Source organism: Telmatherina bonti (assembly GCF_933228915.1).
Source record: "Telmatherina bonti genome assembly, chromosome: 7".
In the NCBI taxonomy this organism is placed as follows: domain Eukaryota; kingdom Metazoa; phylum Chordata; class Actinopteri; order Atheriniformes; family Telmatherinidae; genus Telmatherina; species Telmatherina bonti.
This window is the reverse complement of record NC_136625.1, coordinates 23,912,575-23,931,263: the sequence shown is the minus strand read 5'-3', so window position 1 is coordinate 23,931,263 and position 18,689 is coordinate 23,912,575. Positions and strand designations below refer to the sequence as shown.

General features: G+C 39.7%; 1 protein-coding gene across 3 annotated transcripts in view; it reads right to left on the bottom strand.

The window, feature by feature from the left end:
* LOC306758187 (ephrin type-B receptor 1) overlaps positions 1 to 18,689 on the bottom strand; it is a gene marked incomplete at both ends in the record, with an annotated part of 159,600 nt that overhangs the window by 26,984 nt on the left and 113,927 nt on the right. For 2 of the 3 annotated variants that reach the window (XM_079243416.1, XM_079243418.1), the window contains 2 exons: positions 1,946 to 2,108; positions 10,132 to 10,256. In XM_079243416.1, coding sequence (XP_079099542.1) covers positions 1,946 to 2,108; positions 10,132 to 10,256 — 288 coding nt within the window. Of the gene's footprint in view, positions 1 to 1,945; positions 2,109 to 10,071; positions 10,257 to 18,689 lie in introns of all 3 variants that reach the window. The other variant, XM_079243417.1, reaches the window with a different exon arrangement.

Below are 18,689 nucleotides of genomic sequence, written 5' to 3'. Positions count from 1 at the left end.
TCAACTGCTGTCAATCACACATATGGTCCAAACATGTTTCAGTTCTCCAGGCTGACAGTGAGTCGGTCCAGAGGACAACCTAGATACATGAGTTATCTTTTTGTGTCCCTGTCTTTCTGCGACTTTGGCATTACCAGACACTGTAGGTTAAAGCGTTGCCCAATTTAGCATGCTGCAGGCAAATCAGCAGCTTCTAAACTCAATCCCCTGTGCAGAATGGGCCGATTGGATTAAAGAGATAACGGAAAAACGAATGCATTTTCAGAGCAGTGTAAAAGCCGTGATATATGAGGAAACTCAATGTGACAGGAATTCTTCACTCTTTTAACTTGCACATTAAGAAGGTTTCAAGGAAACATTGAGAATGCTGTTCCAACCACTTGAGCTTCCAGTCAGTTTTCTGTTACCTTCTGATGGATATTAGTTGTGAAAGGTTGTATAAATCCATCCTTCGCCCATATTAAAAGGCCGATTTCCCCTGTCAGTCTCAAATCACACAACTGCTTCTTTTTGCAACAAATAAGCTTCCATTGCCATCAGTTAGTTCTTAGCATCAGTCTGTTAGAGAACTTCAGACTCACCTCACCTCTTGTCATTCAAAAATGACTAGAATGTTCTCATTTTGATAATGCTTGAGAGCCCAAAGGTCTGTGAGAATGTGCCACCAGGAAAACAAAAAAAAAGATTATACATTTTGAAAAAAAATCAGAGCGGGAAAGGCTGGTGACATGTTGTCTTTATGAGGTAATGAAGCTGGATGAAGAAAGACTGGTAAAAGGAGCAGAAGGTGGAGGCGTGGGTGTTATTGTCGTGTGTCCTGTAGTCTGTCGCTAATTGCCTTGACGAATGTCGTGCTATGGCAACCTGCCAAAGAATGAACCATACACAGTCTGAGCGAGTGTGGAATATGTGCGCGGACGTGCTTGTGTGCACGTGTACGGGCTCATATGAATACCTGTTTGAGGGACTGATCATTTGTGATCACGAGGGAGAGGCAAAGGGGCCATGACCGCGCTACCACATCTGCTCCGCTCAGGTAAATAGCCAAAATGATCAGCTTCATCATCATTATTATCAATGCCATCCTGCCCTCCCTCAAGATCATCACCATGTCACACACTCTCTCATCTTTAGTAGGAATGATACAATGTGGAAATGCCACCGCTGTCTTTGACACATTATGAACGATAACCACGAAGGCGTCGTAAAGTCGTCATCTGGAGTGTTGCAAATATTCAGTCAAAAGTTTGAACCGTCCAGATTGAAACCTGCTGTGCTGGTTGTAGCACCGATTCCACAGCCTTGAAGGTCTATGAGGAAGCAATATGTCACCCTCACTGACATCCTGGACACACACACACACACACAATCCTCTTTGTGCATGGAGTGCTATAATGAACATAGTTCCACATCTTTGCCAGTCTACCAGGTGTTGTAGCCCCACTTCAGCCACTTCCCTCTCCAGCAGCCCCCTGCCACCCAGGGGAAAAAAAAAAAAAAAAATTAATCTCATCAACTGCTAATCACAGCTATGTATTCTAGGATGGCTCTCCAGCAACAGAAGGGCTGGGTGAAAAACCAATTAGCTAAGCATTTTGGATCAAGCACAGTTAGTTGCACAAACAAAAGACACTCAGTGCTCTACATATTCAAAGTGCACACAAACACACGCATACACACACTCTTTCAAACCTGACCGTGAAGGAAATTAATTTTGCTGTAGAAATTGAAGTGCAATCAAATATTACGTCTCTCCTCTATCTACCCTACCAAAAATAATGCATCAACAAATACAAAGAGGCACGCGAGTGTTTGAGAGAGGCGGGTGTGTGTATGTGTGTGAAAGAAGAAGAAGAAAAAAAAAAAAAAAAAACAAGACAGAAAAGCACAGAGAGACGCAGGCAGAGAGAAAGAGAGCTGTTTCCCCTGGCTCGGCAATCCTTACCATCTGTGAGGGTTTGGAAGCACATCTTGCTGCTGTACTTGCCAAAGCCAGCCACAGTCCGTGCCCGCACCTGTACCACGTAGACCGTACCTGGCCTCAGGGCCTCCACACGTGCTGTGTTCGTTTGGCTACGCAGGATGGTGGAGTTAATCTCAGCATGGTCCTAGAAGGAGAAACAAAAACAGACATCATTTACTGTTAAGATGTCACCAGGAAAACATTAAAGCCAATGAAAACAGCAATTCTCGAATGACAAAAATGAAAAAAAAAAAGTTATTCACATAACTTAAGTAAATAGTCTGGGTGGATATGACTAAATTAGGAATAAATCAGCTGAATCAGTATTTTAAATGCTGTAAACCATATAGGAAGCGAAAGCAGTGTACAAATAAATAACTCAATGTGATCACGCTAATTAATTAGGTGTAGCTGATCTATCACAGAAGACAGAGAAGATAAATAAGAAACACACACTGAAAAAAGAAAAAAAAAGAAACACAAACTGAACGGTAAAGTCCTGAAGCTCTCCAGAAACACATGTTTTTCCGACAGATTTGAACAGTTAGTGGTTATGTTTCCTAACTTTAAACAACAGCTCTGCCAATTTGAACTCCAAATATAATAAACTGCATGAAGCAAAATGCTGAGTAAACTGTACAAAATCTCATTACTCAAGCAACGGTGTCTCCTATTCATGCGGTAACACACATACACAATGTGGTAATTAAGGCAGTCAGATCCTGTGATTTACAAAGAGAATTCACTGCTTCTGTGGAATAAAAACACAGCAGCATAAGTATTTGTCTCTTTAGATGTGCTTTATGATGTAGTTTAATTACTGCAAGAACATCGGCCATTACATCTTCTTGTGTTATTGTCTGAAGTATGCTGCTTTGGCCAAACACGGCAGTAGATACCTTCCACCCTCATGAAGCTTTTTCTTTATATTTTATCAAAGGGGATGCTTAGAAAAAGTCTTTGTACAGATGCTTGCTGCATTATTCTGCCTAGCTTTAAAAAACTTTGTTTAAGAATCAGTGAGAATTCTCTCAAGTTTATACTCATGTATAATGACATGCATATGCATGCAGTCAGCATTTTACTAAATACACAACATTATTGGGACACTTCTCTTTCCAGGCACAACAAAACCAGCCGGTCTGTTGCAGTGTTGTTGGACACTAGCTGATGGTAGAAGATCTGCTATAGGGGATCAGTAATAACTTGAGACTGTCATCTTTCCATAACACAGAGTAAATATGACAGCTGGAAAATAATACCGCACCTACACTACACCCACCACTGCAGGCCACTGATAGCTAGACGCTGACACACTCCTTACAGAGCGGTTAGGAGTAAAAGGGGCAGATTTCTTTGTGCTACTGAGGCAGAGTAAATAGAGAAGGTGTTTCTTGAAGCTTGGTAAAAATGGTCATTGCGGCTCCAGTACATCTTCTGATACGTGTGTGAGGGTTCTGATGAGTAAAAGAAAAATCTATGCTGACAGAAGAGTGGAACGGGGGAAAAAAATGGCAAAGAAGAAGCAAGAGGGAGGAGGGAGGGGGGATGGAAGATGGTAGGAAACGATAAGAAACTCAAGGCAGAGGCGGCCCACACTGAAATCATTACCCAATCTGATTGGTGTAATTGAATCATTCCGGTTGCTCCGTCATTGAGCAGACGAGGTAAACACAGCTATGAAATCTACCCCCTCCTTCCCAAACACACGCATACACACACACTTATAATGATGTGTACAATCACATTAACTCTTATTGGACACTCTGAGCTTGATGAAGACAAATGTTTAGACTTGGAAAGCATCACACCACCAGGCTTTTTGTCTGTCTGGAAGAGGAATGTGATATTTATAAATGGAAAACTGGATGTAAATGGTTTAGAGAGAGTTTTATTATTGCAAAGTCTTTTTGTGAGAGCAATCACATAACATTTTTCTCTAAAAAAAATAAATGAATATAAAAACAAATGTAAAGTTCGATACTCATGAGACTGAACATATGACCAGCAGCTTGTGTGTCAGAAAGAGGTGCAGGACACAAGAAGCACCCTGAGAGACTGGAACCACAGTCATCTTTATCATATGGTCTGAGCCACAGTTGAATGCGCTCAGACCACTTAGGGTCAAGATTTACCTACTCCTGCTATTTTCTATCTTAAAAACCCCACCCCCATCTGTTGTATTTGCTCAGAATGGCCCCTTCATGCTGCCTGTCAAACGGGGATTATGTGACACACACACACACACACACACACACACACTCACACACACACACATCTGCCACTTAAAAATGAGCTGGCATTCTGCACTCCAGCAGGTTTGGGGATAGCCAATAAAAGGACATGCCAGGAGGGACCTCCAGCTATGAGAGGTCCTCTCCTGCTGCCGGTCAAATGGGGATTAGGACAACCACACCCCAACTTACTAAATCAAGACAGAGTTGCAGGTGGAAAGGCAGATGGTTGAACAGCCAATCAAAAGCAATGCCAGGGGTGACAGACAGGAAGCACTGTGGGGAGTTTGGTCTCCGTAGCATTTAATAAAATCAGAGAGACAAACTTGGCAAATATGGTTGTTATGATGGATAATATTGATTAGAATTTGTCACCAAATTCTGTTGGTCAAGCATGTTTATAATGTTTAGACTCAGGATGTCCAATTTTCCTCAGCTTATTATATCTTGTCGTGCGTGACAAGGGTTTGTAAAGCAATAAATTCCACAACAAAATTATTATTTGTTCCTTCAGAAGACACCTGCTTAATCAGTCTTGAAGTGCTTTCCTTGTGCAGAACCAAATTGAATTTATTTCTTTATTTCACATCATCTTGAAATTGCTAGTTTAGCATGCTGGAAAAGGCCTGTGAAGAAGGAGGTAAAGAGCTGCAATTAATTGTTTCAGATACAAAGTAAATAGAGGCGAAGCACCAGTTAAAACCGCAACTTTTTCATACCATAAAGAATAAAAAATATATAAAAGGAAAGGATACATAGATAGAAATAAAACTTAAATTAACACAATATTTATTCTCTTGTGAATTGTTTATATCCATGGTAATAAACAGTTGGTTAGCTTTGCAGAGCTAACTAACTGTTTAATATATTGGTGACAACTTGGACTTGAGCCCACGGTTATTAATGCAACTGGAAGTATTTGGCAAATCATTTGTGAGACTTGTTCTGTAAACAAAAGTGTTAAAGCTGCTACTGCCTGTAGAATTCCCAGCTAAAATATATCAAATTATCTGATGTCCTCTTAACAATTATGAACTGTTATTATATTTGATGTATATAAATTAGTACAAGGTTTTCTGAATGGCAACAAAAACTTAAAATCCATCATTTGTTTATTTGTTTACCAATGCTAAAAGAAAAACAGTTTTCAACACCTTCATTGAGTTGTTTGTCTCTGTGTGGCCCTGCGATGGACTGGCGAGCGGTCCAGGGTGTACCCTGCCTTTCGCCCAAAGACTGCTGGGATAGGGTTCAGTTTCCTTGTGACCCTTAATTGGATTCAACGGTTAAGAAAATGAATGAATGAACATCTTCATTGAATAAAATAAATATAATAGAAATGTCAACATTAATCTCGATATGTAAATGCTCGCAACGTTCAAAAGAAAGACTTCTTTAATATATTAATTTCAGTTGATCGGGAACAGAGGATAATAAAATTTGCAGCTTTGAATGAGTTACATATTTTTATTTATTTATTTATTTATTACAAAACACTTATACAAGTAGAAATTTTAATAATATTATCAGATTGACTTGTCACAGTTTTACTGCCAACTTAGCTGTAATCTTGTGGTTCGATTGGTGGAGCTCAGTTCACCGGTTAACATTTGAATCCACTACTGCAAAGGTAAATACTTTCCCATGTGCTGCCAAGGGGAATAGAGCCTTTTTTCCATTGCTTTTTCTCCTATTTTCTCACTTTTTCTTTATTCTTTCTTTTTTTTTAATCTTGCCTGTGTGTGTGTAGATTTATTATTCATTCATTATTCCAACAATTCCATTGAGATGTTAAACAGCATGTAATTTAAGATTATATGGCATCCTTAACTACAAGATTAAGCTTCAGTTCCATTTATTTCACTTGAATTTAAGTGTGTTTGTGTGTGTGTGTGTGCATGTGTGTGTCAATAATGTTGTGTGTCTGTTTTTCAAAAATGCCAACTACCCCAAATGGACAGCATGGCCACTTGGCATGAAGGCAAACATGGTGGGATACCATGTGTCCTCTTCACAGGCTCACACACTTGCATGCATGCATGCAAATAATGGGTACACCCAACGCAAAATTTGGTAGAGGAAGGGAACGGATATTTTACTACTATGTCTGTGAGGAAAAAATAAATTAGAATACAATAATAATGTGAAATATCTCAGCACACAAAAGAATAAGAGGGAAATCAAATAAAAAAGTAATAAAAAAAAAAAAAAAAAGTATGTACAGTAAATAATAGATCTCCCATTTTTCCGAGAAGGTAAAGTGTGTGTCTGTGTGTGTCTATGGGGGGGGGGGGTAAGTTGTTCTTTCATTGCATTAATTTGACAATTTACTGACTGACTGGCAGACAGACAGTATGAGTAGAGACAAAGAGAAGGCAGTCTGAAGGAGGAATTGTGAACATCCTTGCTGATAATGAAGGCGCAAAAGAGAAAAATCACTTTTTCATAGGTTCCTTTCAAAAATCTAAACTTGGTTCTATAACATGTGCCTACAAAAGAGCCAAGGTTGAGTCTTGGCTGGCTGGATGAAAAGGAAATAAAAAAAGATAAATACAAAAATCTGGTCTCTCATTTGAGACGTTGCTAAGTGTATGCAAAGCACAAGAAAGATTTCAGGGTGCCAAAAGTGCAGATGGTGTTAGGATAAATATGTTGCAAAGTGTGGTAACGTGATGTAAAACTTGTATTTCCTTATGAATTTCTCACACTTTGGCGTGACTACTACTGCTGCCCAAACTGCACACACCTGCACTACTACTGACACTCACACACAAACACAAGTGCAAACTGCCACGCAGATGCACACGGTGACACCAACAGAGCTATCAGAAACCAGAGTCGGTGGCTGCTCTGCTCCAGGCTTAATGGAGGGCCTGACCTTCACTGTGCCGAGTTATTTCCACCCTCCCCAAATTTTCAGGCAAGCCGGTGAAAAAGGGTATGAGAAAAATGGAGCGACGGGGAGCATGAGATTCTACTTTTCTCTGCAAACCTTCAAACTCATTTAATCTTGCTTCCCAATTTACAGGCTCCTGGGAATGCTTACTCTGTAATAAGAAAGTAGGTTGAAGGATGAGAGAAGGCTGCTGAGTGAACATCCTTCAGTATTCAGCATGGGTTTTAGGTGAACTTGCTTAAAAATGTAAGCATGGTTGTGGCTGAAATACCAGATATTTCATTGATAATTATATGTTACTACATGGTAACAACAATATGCTGCCGGAGAAGCTGTCATTGCAAATAGGTGTGTGAGGCTTTGTGTGAAATGGAGTGCAGTAAGGCAGCTCTCTGCTGTGCTTAAGACTGGCTGACTGTGGCAGGCATGCTGAAACAATCAAGTCAAGAGCAGAAAACAGCAGGACTCTCAGATTAATCCAGGCATCAGTTAGATGCATGAGAAAATTGCATCCATACAGAGGTGCTTAAATTCCTCAAAATTAGCCATTACTCATCCAGATGGACCTGAAATTCAGAATAACTGTAATGTAGATGCATCTACTGCTTCGATGTCTCTCGATGGAAATAAAGATCCAGTTCATGCAAAATTACAATGTTGTCTTGTCAGTTTTGTCAGAGCATGGTTGGGTACAAGCTTGAGGTCAAACGCACTAAGGTCAGCAGGCCTGGTTTCAGGATATATTACAGCTCTATCCTGTAACTGGAAGACCACTGCTGAATTGTGCTGACTGAAATTTGACCACAATTTCACATATTACCTAATATTACCTAAAAGATAGAATATGTTTTGACATGACTATAAAACTTGGGTGTACCCCCACCCCCAATGTCAATGTCTGTGCTTGCAATGACAGCTACTTAAATGGATATTTTAGAATTTATCCAGTGTCCTACTGATCCTTCCTGCAACATTGACAGCTGTGACACTTTCTCTCAGCGTCTTCATACACAGGCATAATTGTCAGGCTCCCATGAGCCTGACATGCAATGAGCTGTGTGTGGTCAGCAATGTCCATCCATCTGTGGTTAAAGCAAGTCTCCGATCCTCTAAGTGTGCTAATGGTTTCCTGTGTGGTATTTTACAGCTGTATAACCTGCAACATGGCATTAATGTGTGACCAGTTCCCACACAGAGAGCTAAAATCACTTACCTGAAACAATAAGTGACCCGGATGACTAACATATTTGTTGTGCTTCTCTTGTCTTACTGTGATGTTTTAACAGCTGAGTGAAGATTTGTTTCGATATTATCGTCCAATATCAACATTAAATGCAATATCGAAAATGATCGGTATCAGTTTTAACTTTTTTCATTTTACAACTTTTCCAAAAATGTATGCAATGTATATTTGTTTGTTTGGCACAACTCAACTTAAAAAACATCAGTATCGGTTGATATCGGATTTAGAAATTAAGAGTTGGACAAAATCTGTATACTGGATATTGGTAAAAAAAAGCCATTATCAAACATCCTCAGAAACCCAACCCAGCGTGTTTACAGAATTTTTGTAGATTTCTCATTATGCAGATACATAATGTGGTTTAACAATGCAGTTTTATTCATTTTCCACCACCTGCTACTTTTTTCTTCTGAGAGTTGGTGCTTAATCAAGTATAAAAAATATCTCTGCTGACAACTAAGACAGCAACAGCTTTCTGCGAGAAAGTGTGGTTGGAACATATGAACAGCTTTGTCAGATTCAAAGTACAGAGTGTCAAAAGAGGGTCTCCACAGCGGAAATCTCATCTCGACAGCCCAGTGTGTCACAAAGCAATCACTCTGTCTCACCTTCTGTGTCTTACCTACTCTCACATGCTGGACTGTTTTCAAGAGAGATAAGACATCCCCAGATAGAACACAGAGGGGGACATGTCGGTACATTTAGACAAAAGATGAGGGTGTAGTGAACAACCTTCCTGTTACCAGCATTATCCCAGAACAATAGGCAATTCTGCCCTTGATAATTCACTAATTTGAGATTACTGTGTGCTCATCAATTTGTTTGAGGCTTTGCTCCATAAACATCAACAGGATTAGGTTTTATTGATATTCATGAGGTAATGGGACTGCATGTGTGTTGTTTACACAACACTAAACCCCCTTGGCAGATAAGGTGTGTCAGGGGCAGAGCAGTGGGATCCAGTTTCATGACCTGTCTCATGCCAGGGGGAAAACCGAGAAGCAACAGAGCCATTATTGAACCACTGTGTTTCCAAATGCAACATCGTTTTCAAACAGTTTCTTTTGTCTCTGGTAGAAAATGCTTAATGTGACAAAACTATTCTAAGGTGGGGTTGTGAATATTGATCCAGGAACCATAGACAGATTGAGAGTGTGAGAAGTAAATAACTCAACTGAAAAAAAAAAAAAAACATTGTCGAAACTATATTGATTTTTATCTTCTATTTGGAAAGCAGACTATGAGTGCAGGTGGACCAAGTCTCCAAAAACTCTTAAAATGACAAGGATTGTGGAAAAAAAAATGGTCCATGACCAACCTTGCTGCACCGATCGATATCTTTAGGAGGACAAATAAGGGTCCAAACAAAACCTAGACTCTCCCATCGCTCAGTATCATTATGCCCAAGGCCTTGGGAAAAGCCTACAGGTCAATACTGGAGCAGCATCGGCACTGAGGGGTAGGGCTGGCGACTTAATAAAGTAGACGTATTGTGTGCTAGGAGACAGGTCGATGTGACTCCCTCCAGACGCCATGCATTTTCACAGCGGGACAGGGTTACTGCAGTGTGCAGAGTGGGCCGGGAGCAGAGGTCAACCTATTCACTTCATCAGCAGCAGAAACCAAAGAACAGTGGGAGAGATGGAGGGAGCACAAGGACAGAACATATTATCAACCCGGGGGATTCTGCTCCCAGATATCCAGGAACGCTCAAACTCTGAGGGCTTACATGGAGCTTGCTCTGCATATACAGAGGAAGGGACACATCACCCGCTGACACACGCACACACTTTACCTTCTCGTAGTAGCGCAGCTCATAGTCGAGGATGATCCCATTGGGCTGTTCTGGTTGAGGCCACGATAGCGTGAAGCTGTTCATGCTGGAGCTGATTTGGTGCATGATGGGAACTATTGATGGAGCTGGGTGAAACAGAGAGAAACACGAGATCAGCGAACGTCAACACAAACATGAAGTGATTGCAGATTTGTCTCTCACAGCTGTTCGTTGATTGTAAATAAGTGCCGATGCGGGATGATAAAGCACAGGCATTTAAGGATGTGCGTCTGCTTTGCTAATTCTTCCTGAAAAGCACAGTGAAACTATGAACCTAGTTTTTGTTTGTTTGTATTATTTTTTTCAGAATTGCCTCCAAAAACAAGCAAGAGTTTGGATTTGACATGTAGTACAACTTGCCATTCACTTAGTTTGAACAAGCTTTCAACTTAAAAGGTGGTGCTTCTGCAGCTATATTGATTTTGTAGTACTTCAGAATCAGATTGTTCCAGGGTATTGTACGAGTCCAGCTTTGGGTAAGCACTTCATCAGTTGCCTTCCTATGAATTTAATGATAGCAGAAACATACTGACGTATCTTTGTTTAACATGAATGAGCCTGAATAACCTCAGAAAAATATACTGCACATTAACATGACATTCCATATCTGGAATTCATCTAATTTTGTGTAGTTATAAACATACTGCTTCATATAAACAAAACTATCAGTTATATTTTTTTATAGCCGAGCTTCTGAAGAAGCAACTATCACCCAGCTTTGCCAAAGTTTGGTGGCTGTAGACTTGGTCTGAGAAGTCACTACGATTAGTGGGATTCTGGCCATGTTTGAGCCAAAAGAATCAGTATTATTTAGGTTAGCATTATTTTGCGTAACATCAGGTGGTAAGTTTAGAATATTTGTCTGAGTTCAGGAACACTAATGGTATGTATCCATAGAATCCATCATTTTCACATTTCTAGTCAATGGAAGTGAAAGATGGCTTGTGGTGCCTTTTATGGAAACTGGGTGACCTGTTGGCTGCACCTTTATTAGCATATAGCCGAGGTCAAGGCTGCCTTATGCAAATCATGGCTGATCGCCACAGCCTTAATGTTTCAAAAGACTAATATATCATTTCAAATCAGCCTCTGTCAATCTAAAATCTAGTGAAATTCAAACAACTGGTCAGGTGTGAAATCTAAATGCCATCCCATTCACTTAATTTGAACAGGATTGGAGGGTGATTGTGTAGTTGTTAGAGAGGTGAGCATGGACCTGCAGGAGCCAGATTTAAGTATATACATATATATATATATATATATATATATATATATATATATATATATATATATATATATATATATATATATATATATATATATATATATATATATATATATGTGTGTGTGTGTGTGTGTGTTATCTTTTGCAGTTACCCAGCCAGGAGTCTGATGTCTGTAATGCATAATGATGAAATAAACACTTGTGCAAACACTCTAATAGTATCAAATCAACAGGATGTTGTGATCCACACAATACCACAGTTAATAAAATCCTCTTTATTTCCTTCAGGTCTGCCCATGAACAAAACTCTTGTGCCAGCATACACACTCAGCCCATCTGATCAGAAGAATTTTCTTGCCAGTACACACTAAGATCGCATCTAAATATGAGCAGCACTTCTTTTGTTAAATAACATAATTTAATATAGGGGTATATCCTTTTTGCTTCAGCTGCACTGAATATTGCCTCCTTCAGCTCCAGTAAGCCTCAGTGCACACACAGATGCTGTCTATTAACCCTCACACATGATAGTTCTATCATTTTGTCCTCTTGATTATCATTCCTCCATCATCGTTGTTCCTCTCCATTATTCACATATTATTTATTCATTCATTCATTTTCAGTACCGCTTATTCCAATTCAGGGCTATCCCGGCAATGAACAAACTGTAGGCAGAGTACACCATGGACAGGTCACCATTCCATTGCAGGACACATACTACATACTGCGTGGAAAGAAAGAATATTCATTCATATATTATCCTAACCACTTAGTTTGATGAAGGGTTGTGGGGTATCCCAGCAGCCTATCCCAGCAGTCTTTGGGCGAAAGGCAGGGTACACCCTGGACAGAACCCTCAAACCAGCAACCTTCCTGCTGTGATGCCGCAGTGCTAACCACTATGCCACCGTGCAGCCAGGGAAGGAGGTATACTTCAAGCTGTGTAGTATTTTTCAAGCTATATTAACAACAATTAAAACAAAAGAAATTAATATAACTGAAAGGTACCCTATTAAAAAGTAATTCTTTCTTAATCCTAATTGGGAAAGTAGGTTCTGCATTTGACCAAGCTTTAGATTCACCAGAGGAAGGTGGGCAGCCATGTCAGTGCCCGGGGAGCATTTTGGGGGTTAAGGGTTTAGATCACAGGCCCAGTGTGGTGTACCTTCACAGCCTGTCCAGGAATCCCAACCTGCCTTCTCCAGACCAGACCTGCCAGTGCAAACTCCACTTGTAATGGTTTTAGCTAACACTTTAATGATATTGGTCAGTTGGCCAGATTTATTTACCATCACCAAGGCAAAGGCCTTGTGTTTATCTGTTAGCAATATCACTCAAAAAGTTACAGGGGATTTTGTATAACTATTCAGCAAATCTCAGAAATCGGATGAAGAACAAGTGTTTAGACTTTGGGGGTAATCTGGATTTAGGCAATATTAAAATGATACTATACTATGGGAATATATTTTGCCATAAGAGTTTCTAACGCAAAACTAATGCCCAGAATAATTGGAAAAAAATACAATGGGCTGTTGCATGTTTGCACTCTTTGAGTGCTTAGTTCATAATGTGATACAATCAATCAAAAAATAAACAAAAAAAAAAAAAACTCAAACCATAATAAAAATGCTCTCCAATGAGTTGTCTATTTATGAAAAACAAAGTGAGCATTCAAGAAACGTGGTATAATAGCCAACTTGTGTGTAAAGAAATAAATCAAGGGAGGTATGAGAACCAGCATGCGCATTTTGCTTTGCATTCACAGTTTAGAATAAATGCATGAAGGACACAATGGCTCCATCCATTGGAGGTTTAATGTGATATTTTTCTGTTTATTTTTATTAGTTTTTTTCCTTTCTAAAAAAAAAAAAGCTACTTTTCAATAAAATATCTTTTATATAAATTTAGGAACACCACAAAACAAATTGTACACTAATTAATCACAAAAGATAATAAATATAATATCCATTAACTTTTAACTTTTCTACATTTTTAAAATGAAAATGCTGAAGATTCAGCTATAATCACAACCTTCTTAAAGGTGCTAAGATAACTCTAATTATAGGATGAATCCAAACATGCTCTCTAATCAAACCAATTTATAAACATACAAGTGAGGCTGATTAGATTACAGCTCCTCCTCCATGTCTGCAGGCAGAAAGACAGTCTCATGCAAGCCCACGCTCTGCATGTTGTGCCTATCAGCCACTTGGCACTTGGCCTGCTCGGAGATAAAGCTTGGTCCTCGCTCCACCTGGTCTCCAGTCACCCTCTTTATGAATAAATCTTCTCCTCGAAAGGAAGCAAAGTGATCTTCTTTAATGATTATTCCATTTCTTTTCCCACTCTGTGCTTTTTGACCTAACATAGGCACTGTTACATAAAAAAATATCTATATTTTACCCACTGAGGCTCCTTGAACAGTCTCTTTGTGGGAAACCAGGCTTCTTCTACAGCTTTGATTGAGATTGGTATTTCTTGATTTGAATGTCAGACCATGGTCTAACATGCAAATGTGAAGGACGGAAAGGGCTCTGTTTATCCTGTCAGTGTGTGGATTATGTCTGTCTGCCTTGCTTGGCTTTCACCTCCAGCCCTCCCTTCCTCTCTCACAATCTACACAGAGAATGTGAGGGCTGAGCTTCACCTCACTGCACTTCAGACTTTTTTTGCTTCTCAGGTGGTTCACGCTCTGCTGACCAGGGCTAGGCCTGCCTGGGCCGCATTATCAATTACCGGCCACAGGCACACTGTTCCTGACAGACCCAGGGGAGGGGTGCTCTACACAGAAATTCCTGCAGTGAAAAAAAAAAAAAAGCTGAGGAGAAGAGCTCTGTGTTTTGGTTCCAATTTAATTCATGCACAAGGCTGCTTTCAAGTGTGTATAGACACAAAATACGAATCAGATTATTTCCCTTGATTCACCTGTTGTCCCTTACTGACGGTTCATTTGAAGTTCCAGCTAGTTTGTTGTAAAGTTAATTAATCTATTATTGCATATGTGTCTGTGTGACCCTGTTTGTTTCCTAATAATTAGGTTCACGAGATCTTCTAAAAGTGCAAATGACAAAAAAGAAAGGAGGGCTGTTTTCTAAACAGCAACCATTACTACACTATTGTTACTATCTGAAAAACAAAAAAAACATTTTTTAACCATATCGTGTCCCCCAGGACAGGAAGACTGTTTCTAAAAAAAGAAGCAGGACTGCGATAAATGAGGACCCTGTGCACACATGTACATGCCCTTCTAACCCCTGTGTGAAGAGCCTGTCAGAGACAATGTGTCGTGCCTGTATGAGGGTGAGGTTCAGCCCAATGAAGCACCACTGTCCCCTCCAACTGTGTCCCACATTGTCACCCTGGGACGATGTTGCTGACAGTGATTGGTGACAGTGTCCTGTGCTCCTCTCTGCTATCCTAACCATCCCTGGCTCTCGTGCTCCACTTTTATCTGGTTCTACTCGCAGCCCCTGGCTGTTAATGCAGAGCTTGACTCTCCATTAATCAAAGTTAAACCCTCCAAGTGACGGACTTGGACTGAAACTGAGAGCGAGAAGAAGGGACAGAGAGAGAAAAAAAAAAAAGAAGAGCATGAGACATACTCATAAAAGAAAAAAAACGTAATGTTTTTTTAATTAGTCAGGGCATATGTCTAGCAAAGAGCTGAACCTCAGTGTTTTATACCGCAACTTTAGCATAAAATATGCAAAATTTAATTTAAATGAAGAGGTGTGTTGCTCAGTGCCAGTGATTACGGGCACATTCGCATCAGCCTTTTTGAGTCGAATCTGAGTCCGTTTGTTCGGAAAGTCCGCTTTGTTTGGGGAAATGTGAATGCACTGAACAGATTCTGATTCAGACCTAAGAAGTGGACTTAGCCCACCTACAAATGCAGTTGTTGGCCCGTTTCTGGAAGCAGACTACAAAAAAAGGTCACTTCCTGCATTTGACGTAGCACTGCATTATGGGTAAATACATAGTAATCGGGTTGAGTCTGTTGTTCATTCTGTGTCCATTGTTGTAGTGTATTTCTGCAGTATACCTGCATGAGACAAAATAAAAAACCCAAAACAGCGATAGTTTCATGCTCTATGTGTAAAAAACCCTCACAACAGAGTTTTCTTCTTCACGCGTGTCTTGTTCTTTCATTTGCTAAATACTAGTGCAGCACAATATCATTGTAAAGATTTGGTGCGTTTGACCAAAGTGCAGCATGAATGCAATCTCAGTCTGAATGGAAACACTCTCCCTACAACTGAGTTGAGTCCCAAATCGGACTGAGTCTACCAGTCTATCCTAATGTGATTGCAATTTAAGTAAAATGTTTCTGCACAGTTGAGAGGGGAAATGAAGAAGGACCTATACCCTTGTGTTTGGTTGCTTGTATGGGTAAACCAGCCTTAACTTCCCGAGACTTCCCTTTTCATCATCTACTGCAGAATCCCCATGTGATTCGAACTTTATTTTAGCACTTTGTGAAGCAGCTAAAAGTTGTCTGCAAGCCATATTATCTGTGACAACGTTGCAGAGAAAAAGTATATACAGAGTGCCTCTGCAACCACTGCAGTCTCCAACCAGTCACACTAATGTTTGTGAACTCTAAAAGATTTTTTTTCCTCTTTAAATTAGAAAAATCTTGACTTTATGTTCTTTTTTGCAAACAGCCATCTTTATCATATTGGATTCTACTGCACAATCTTAAGCTCTCTCAGTCTCCTTCTCTGAACCTTATTTGTCATTGTTAGCTTCCTTGAATAGACTGAGGTGGCTGAAAGTGTTCCAAATGCAGCACAGCTTTCAGGTCTGAATTCCCAGCTGATAATCCTCTCTCTGCCTCGGTTACTCGTGGCCAAATGATTGAACAAAAATTTACACTATAATTGGTCAGCTGATCTTGCACCAAAGCCCCATTCATCTCTTTGAACAGAAGGGGGAAAAATAAAATATACGGACACATATGTGGCTGCGAGTACAGTTTAAGCTGCTCTTTTTCTTTCTAGTGCACATTAGGTTTGGGCTTTAAGATTCTGCCACACTAGTGAACCACGCAGCACACTAATAGGGACTCAGTGCTTCAGATGAGGGGAACAGGCGCTAGTCTTGCGCTGTGCCTCACTCATAGGCAAAGGTTTGACTGCTAGCTACCTTATTAGCAAGGACTCAGAAGGACAAGCCAACCATGACTACATAGTAATGGGCATTTCTCAAACATCTTAAAGAGGGATCAGTTCAGCACTATGGGTTTTTCCATGGGTTGAATTATTTTCTAAAATCAGATTATATATGGAGGATTCTAAACACAGCTCTATGTAAGTCTACTTTGGTAGGGGAAAAAAGGTTTTTACAGTTTGAGTGTAGTTCCCAGCAGCAAGATCACATGACAACATAGACACCTATGTCCCTTCTCACTTGCTTCACAATATTAAGTCATCAGAAGTGACAATGGGGCTCAGAATCCCCACATTGTTTTTTTTTTTCATTTTTTCCGCCTGATCTCTTTCTTAATCGAGGGATAAGATGCAACATTTATGAAAACATCAGATGAAAATGGCATACATAGCCTTAGATACGTAGATAGCCGCAAGAACTCTTACATGATTAATCTCTGAGACGCAGGAGCTCTCATACAATGAGAGGGAAGACACAATGAAAAGGGGATAACCCTTAAATAAATGCTAACTGAAGACACATAATAAGCGGTGTCTTGAATACTCTTTAAGGACATGTTTATTTTATGTCTCATGTGATTTTAGAACCCACCAGTGTGCACATCTGTCTGGTTATTTGGGTTTCAGTCTCGTGCACTGGATATTGCTATCTTGTGTGCAACCTACCCCGTTTGACTTGCCCATTGATGGCTCAGGATAGCGATGTTTGCATTTCTGTGGGAACAGTTCTTCAAACAACATATGCAGAGGAGGATTTTTTGCAGATATACTTGGCATTCTGTGGTATGAGGAAATGTCGCCACACAATCTAGGTCAAGAAGGCTGTGCCAGTAAGAGCTGACAACTATTGTTTATTAGCTACAAAACACAGCTCATTTATCAGCCCTGTGACTAACACATATTTATCGTTGATGCCATTTACCGTTTCAATAAACAACCAAGAAGTGTTGCATGTCTTTACCCTTCTTTAATTTAACCATATGACATGAAATAGTTATTTTGTCAGTGGCTAACGCAGACAAATATAAACCTTCATCCTGTCCAGGCAAGAATGGTCACCTTAGATGGTGCACTATTATAACCTTTGGGTGTTAGTAGTTTCTTTCATTGTGTTTGTGTGTGAAACTTCTGCAAAGCAATAACTATGAATAAACTGCTTATCATAATACAGATCACTCGTTTCTCCCAAACTCACGCCTGGACTGAGAGCAGTCAACCCTGTAATGGTGTATGCAGCAGATTTGATATGCTTTCTGAGACCTTTTGCATCACTTTATGGTAAAAGTACTGTTCAAAACCTCATTGTACACAATCTTATATTTGTCTACTGTTTGTTCATGGATACTAGGAGCCAGAAAGCTATACTACAATAATGCGGACATATCACACGTGACTAACTGGTAAATATTCAGGAAACTGATTTAGTTCATTTTTAAGAAAAAAAAAAAAAGAAGTTAAACGACCAGAAAAATATTCTATTCTATTCTATTCTATTCTATTCTATTCTATTCTATTCTATTCTATTCTATTCTACAGTCATTTAGCAGATGATTTTGCCCAAATCAACTTTATGTGAATGAGATCAGTCCAAGAACAAATTAAAACAGTAGTAGATGCCATACGTAGGTGTTGCTATGTACTACATGCTGTGTTTTTGTTTTTTCTTTTAACCTCCCCACAATTTTCCCTTTGCTAAAATACAAAGAATACATCCTATAATATGTGTTGCAAAGGACTGGGGTACGTTCTCCAACTTCTTTGACAAATGGATTAAACTACGGGCAGAAGTGCTCCTTGAAGAGCTAAATTTTCAGCTTGCTCTTAAAAGTAGGCAACTCTGCAGATCCGAGTACTTTTCTGACTACATATGACAATTAAACCTTTATGCACACACACACTGCAAGAAGCTAGTATAGGATAATAAATAAATAAATGAATAAATAAATATATAAAGCACAAAAGAATAAAAATACAAAGAGCTGTGGGCTTTGTGGCTCAGCCACCTGACAGGAGCATGTTATTGGCAAGGTGAGCATCGAGCCAACTGACCCATGAGCAGTGCATTTCTAGTTTAGTACAGAGTAACAGAAAATAAATGCATTACCCTTCTAATACTTTCACTTACA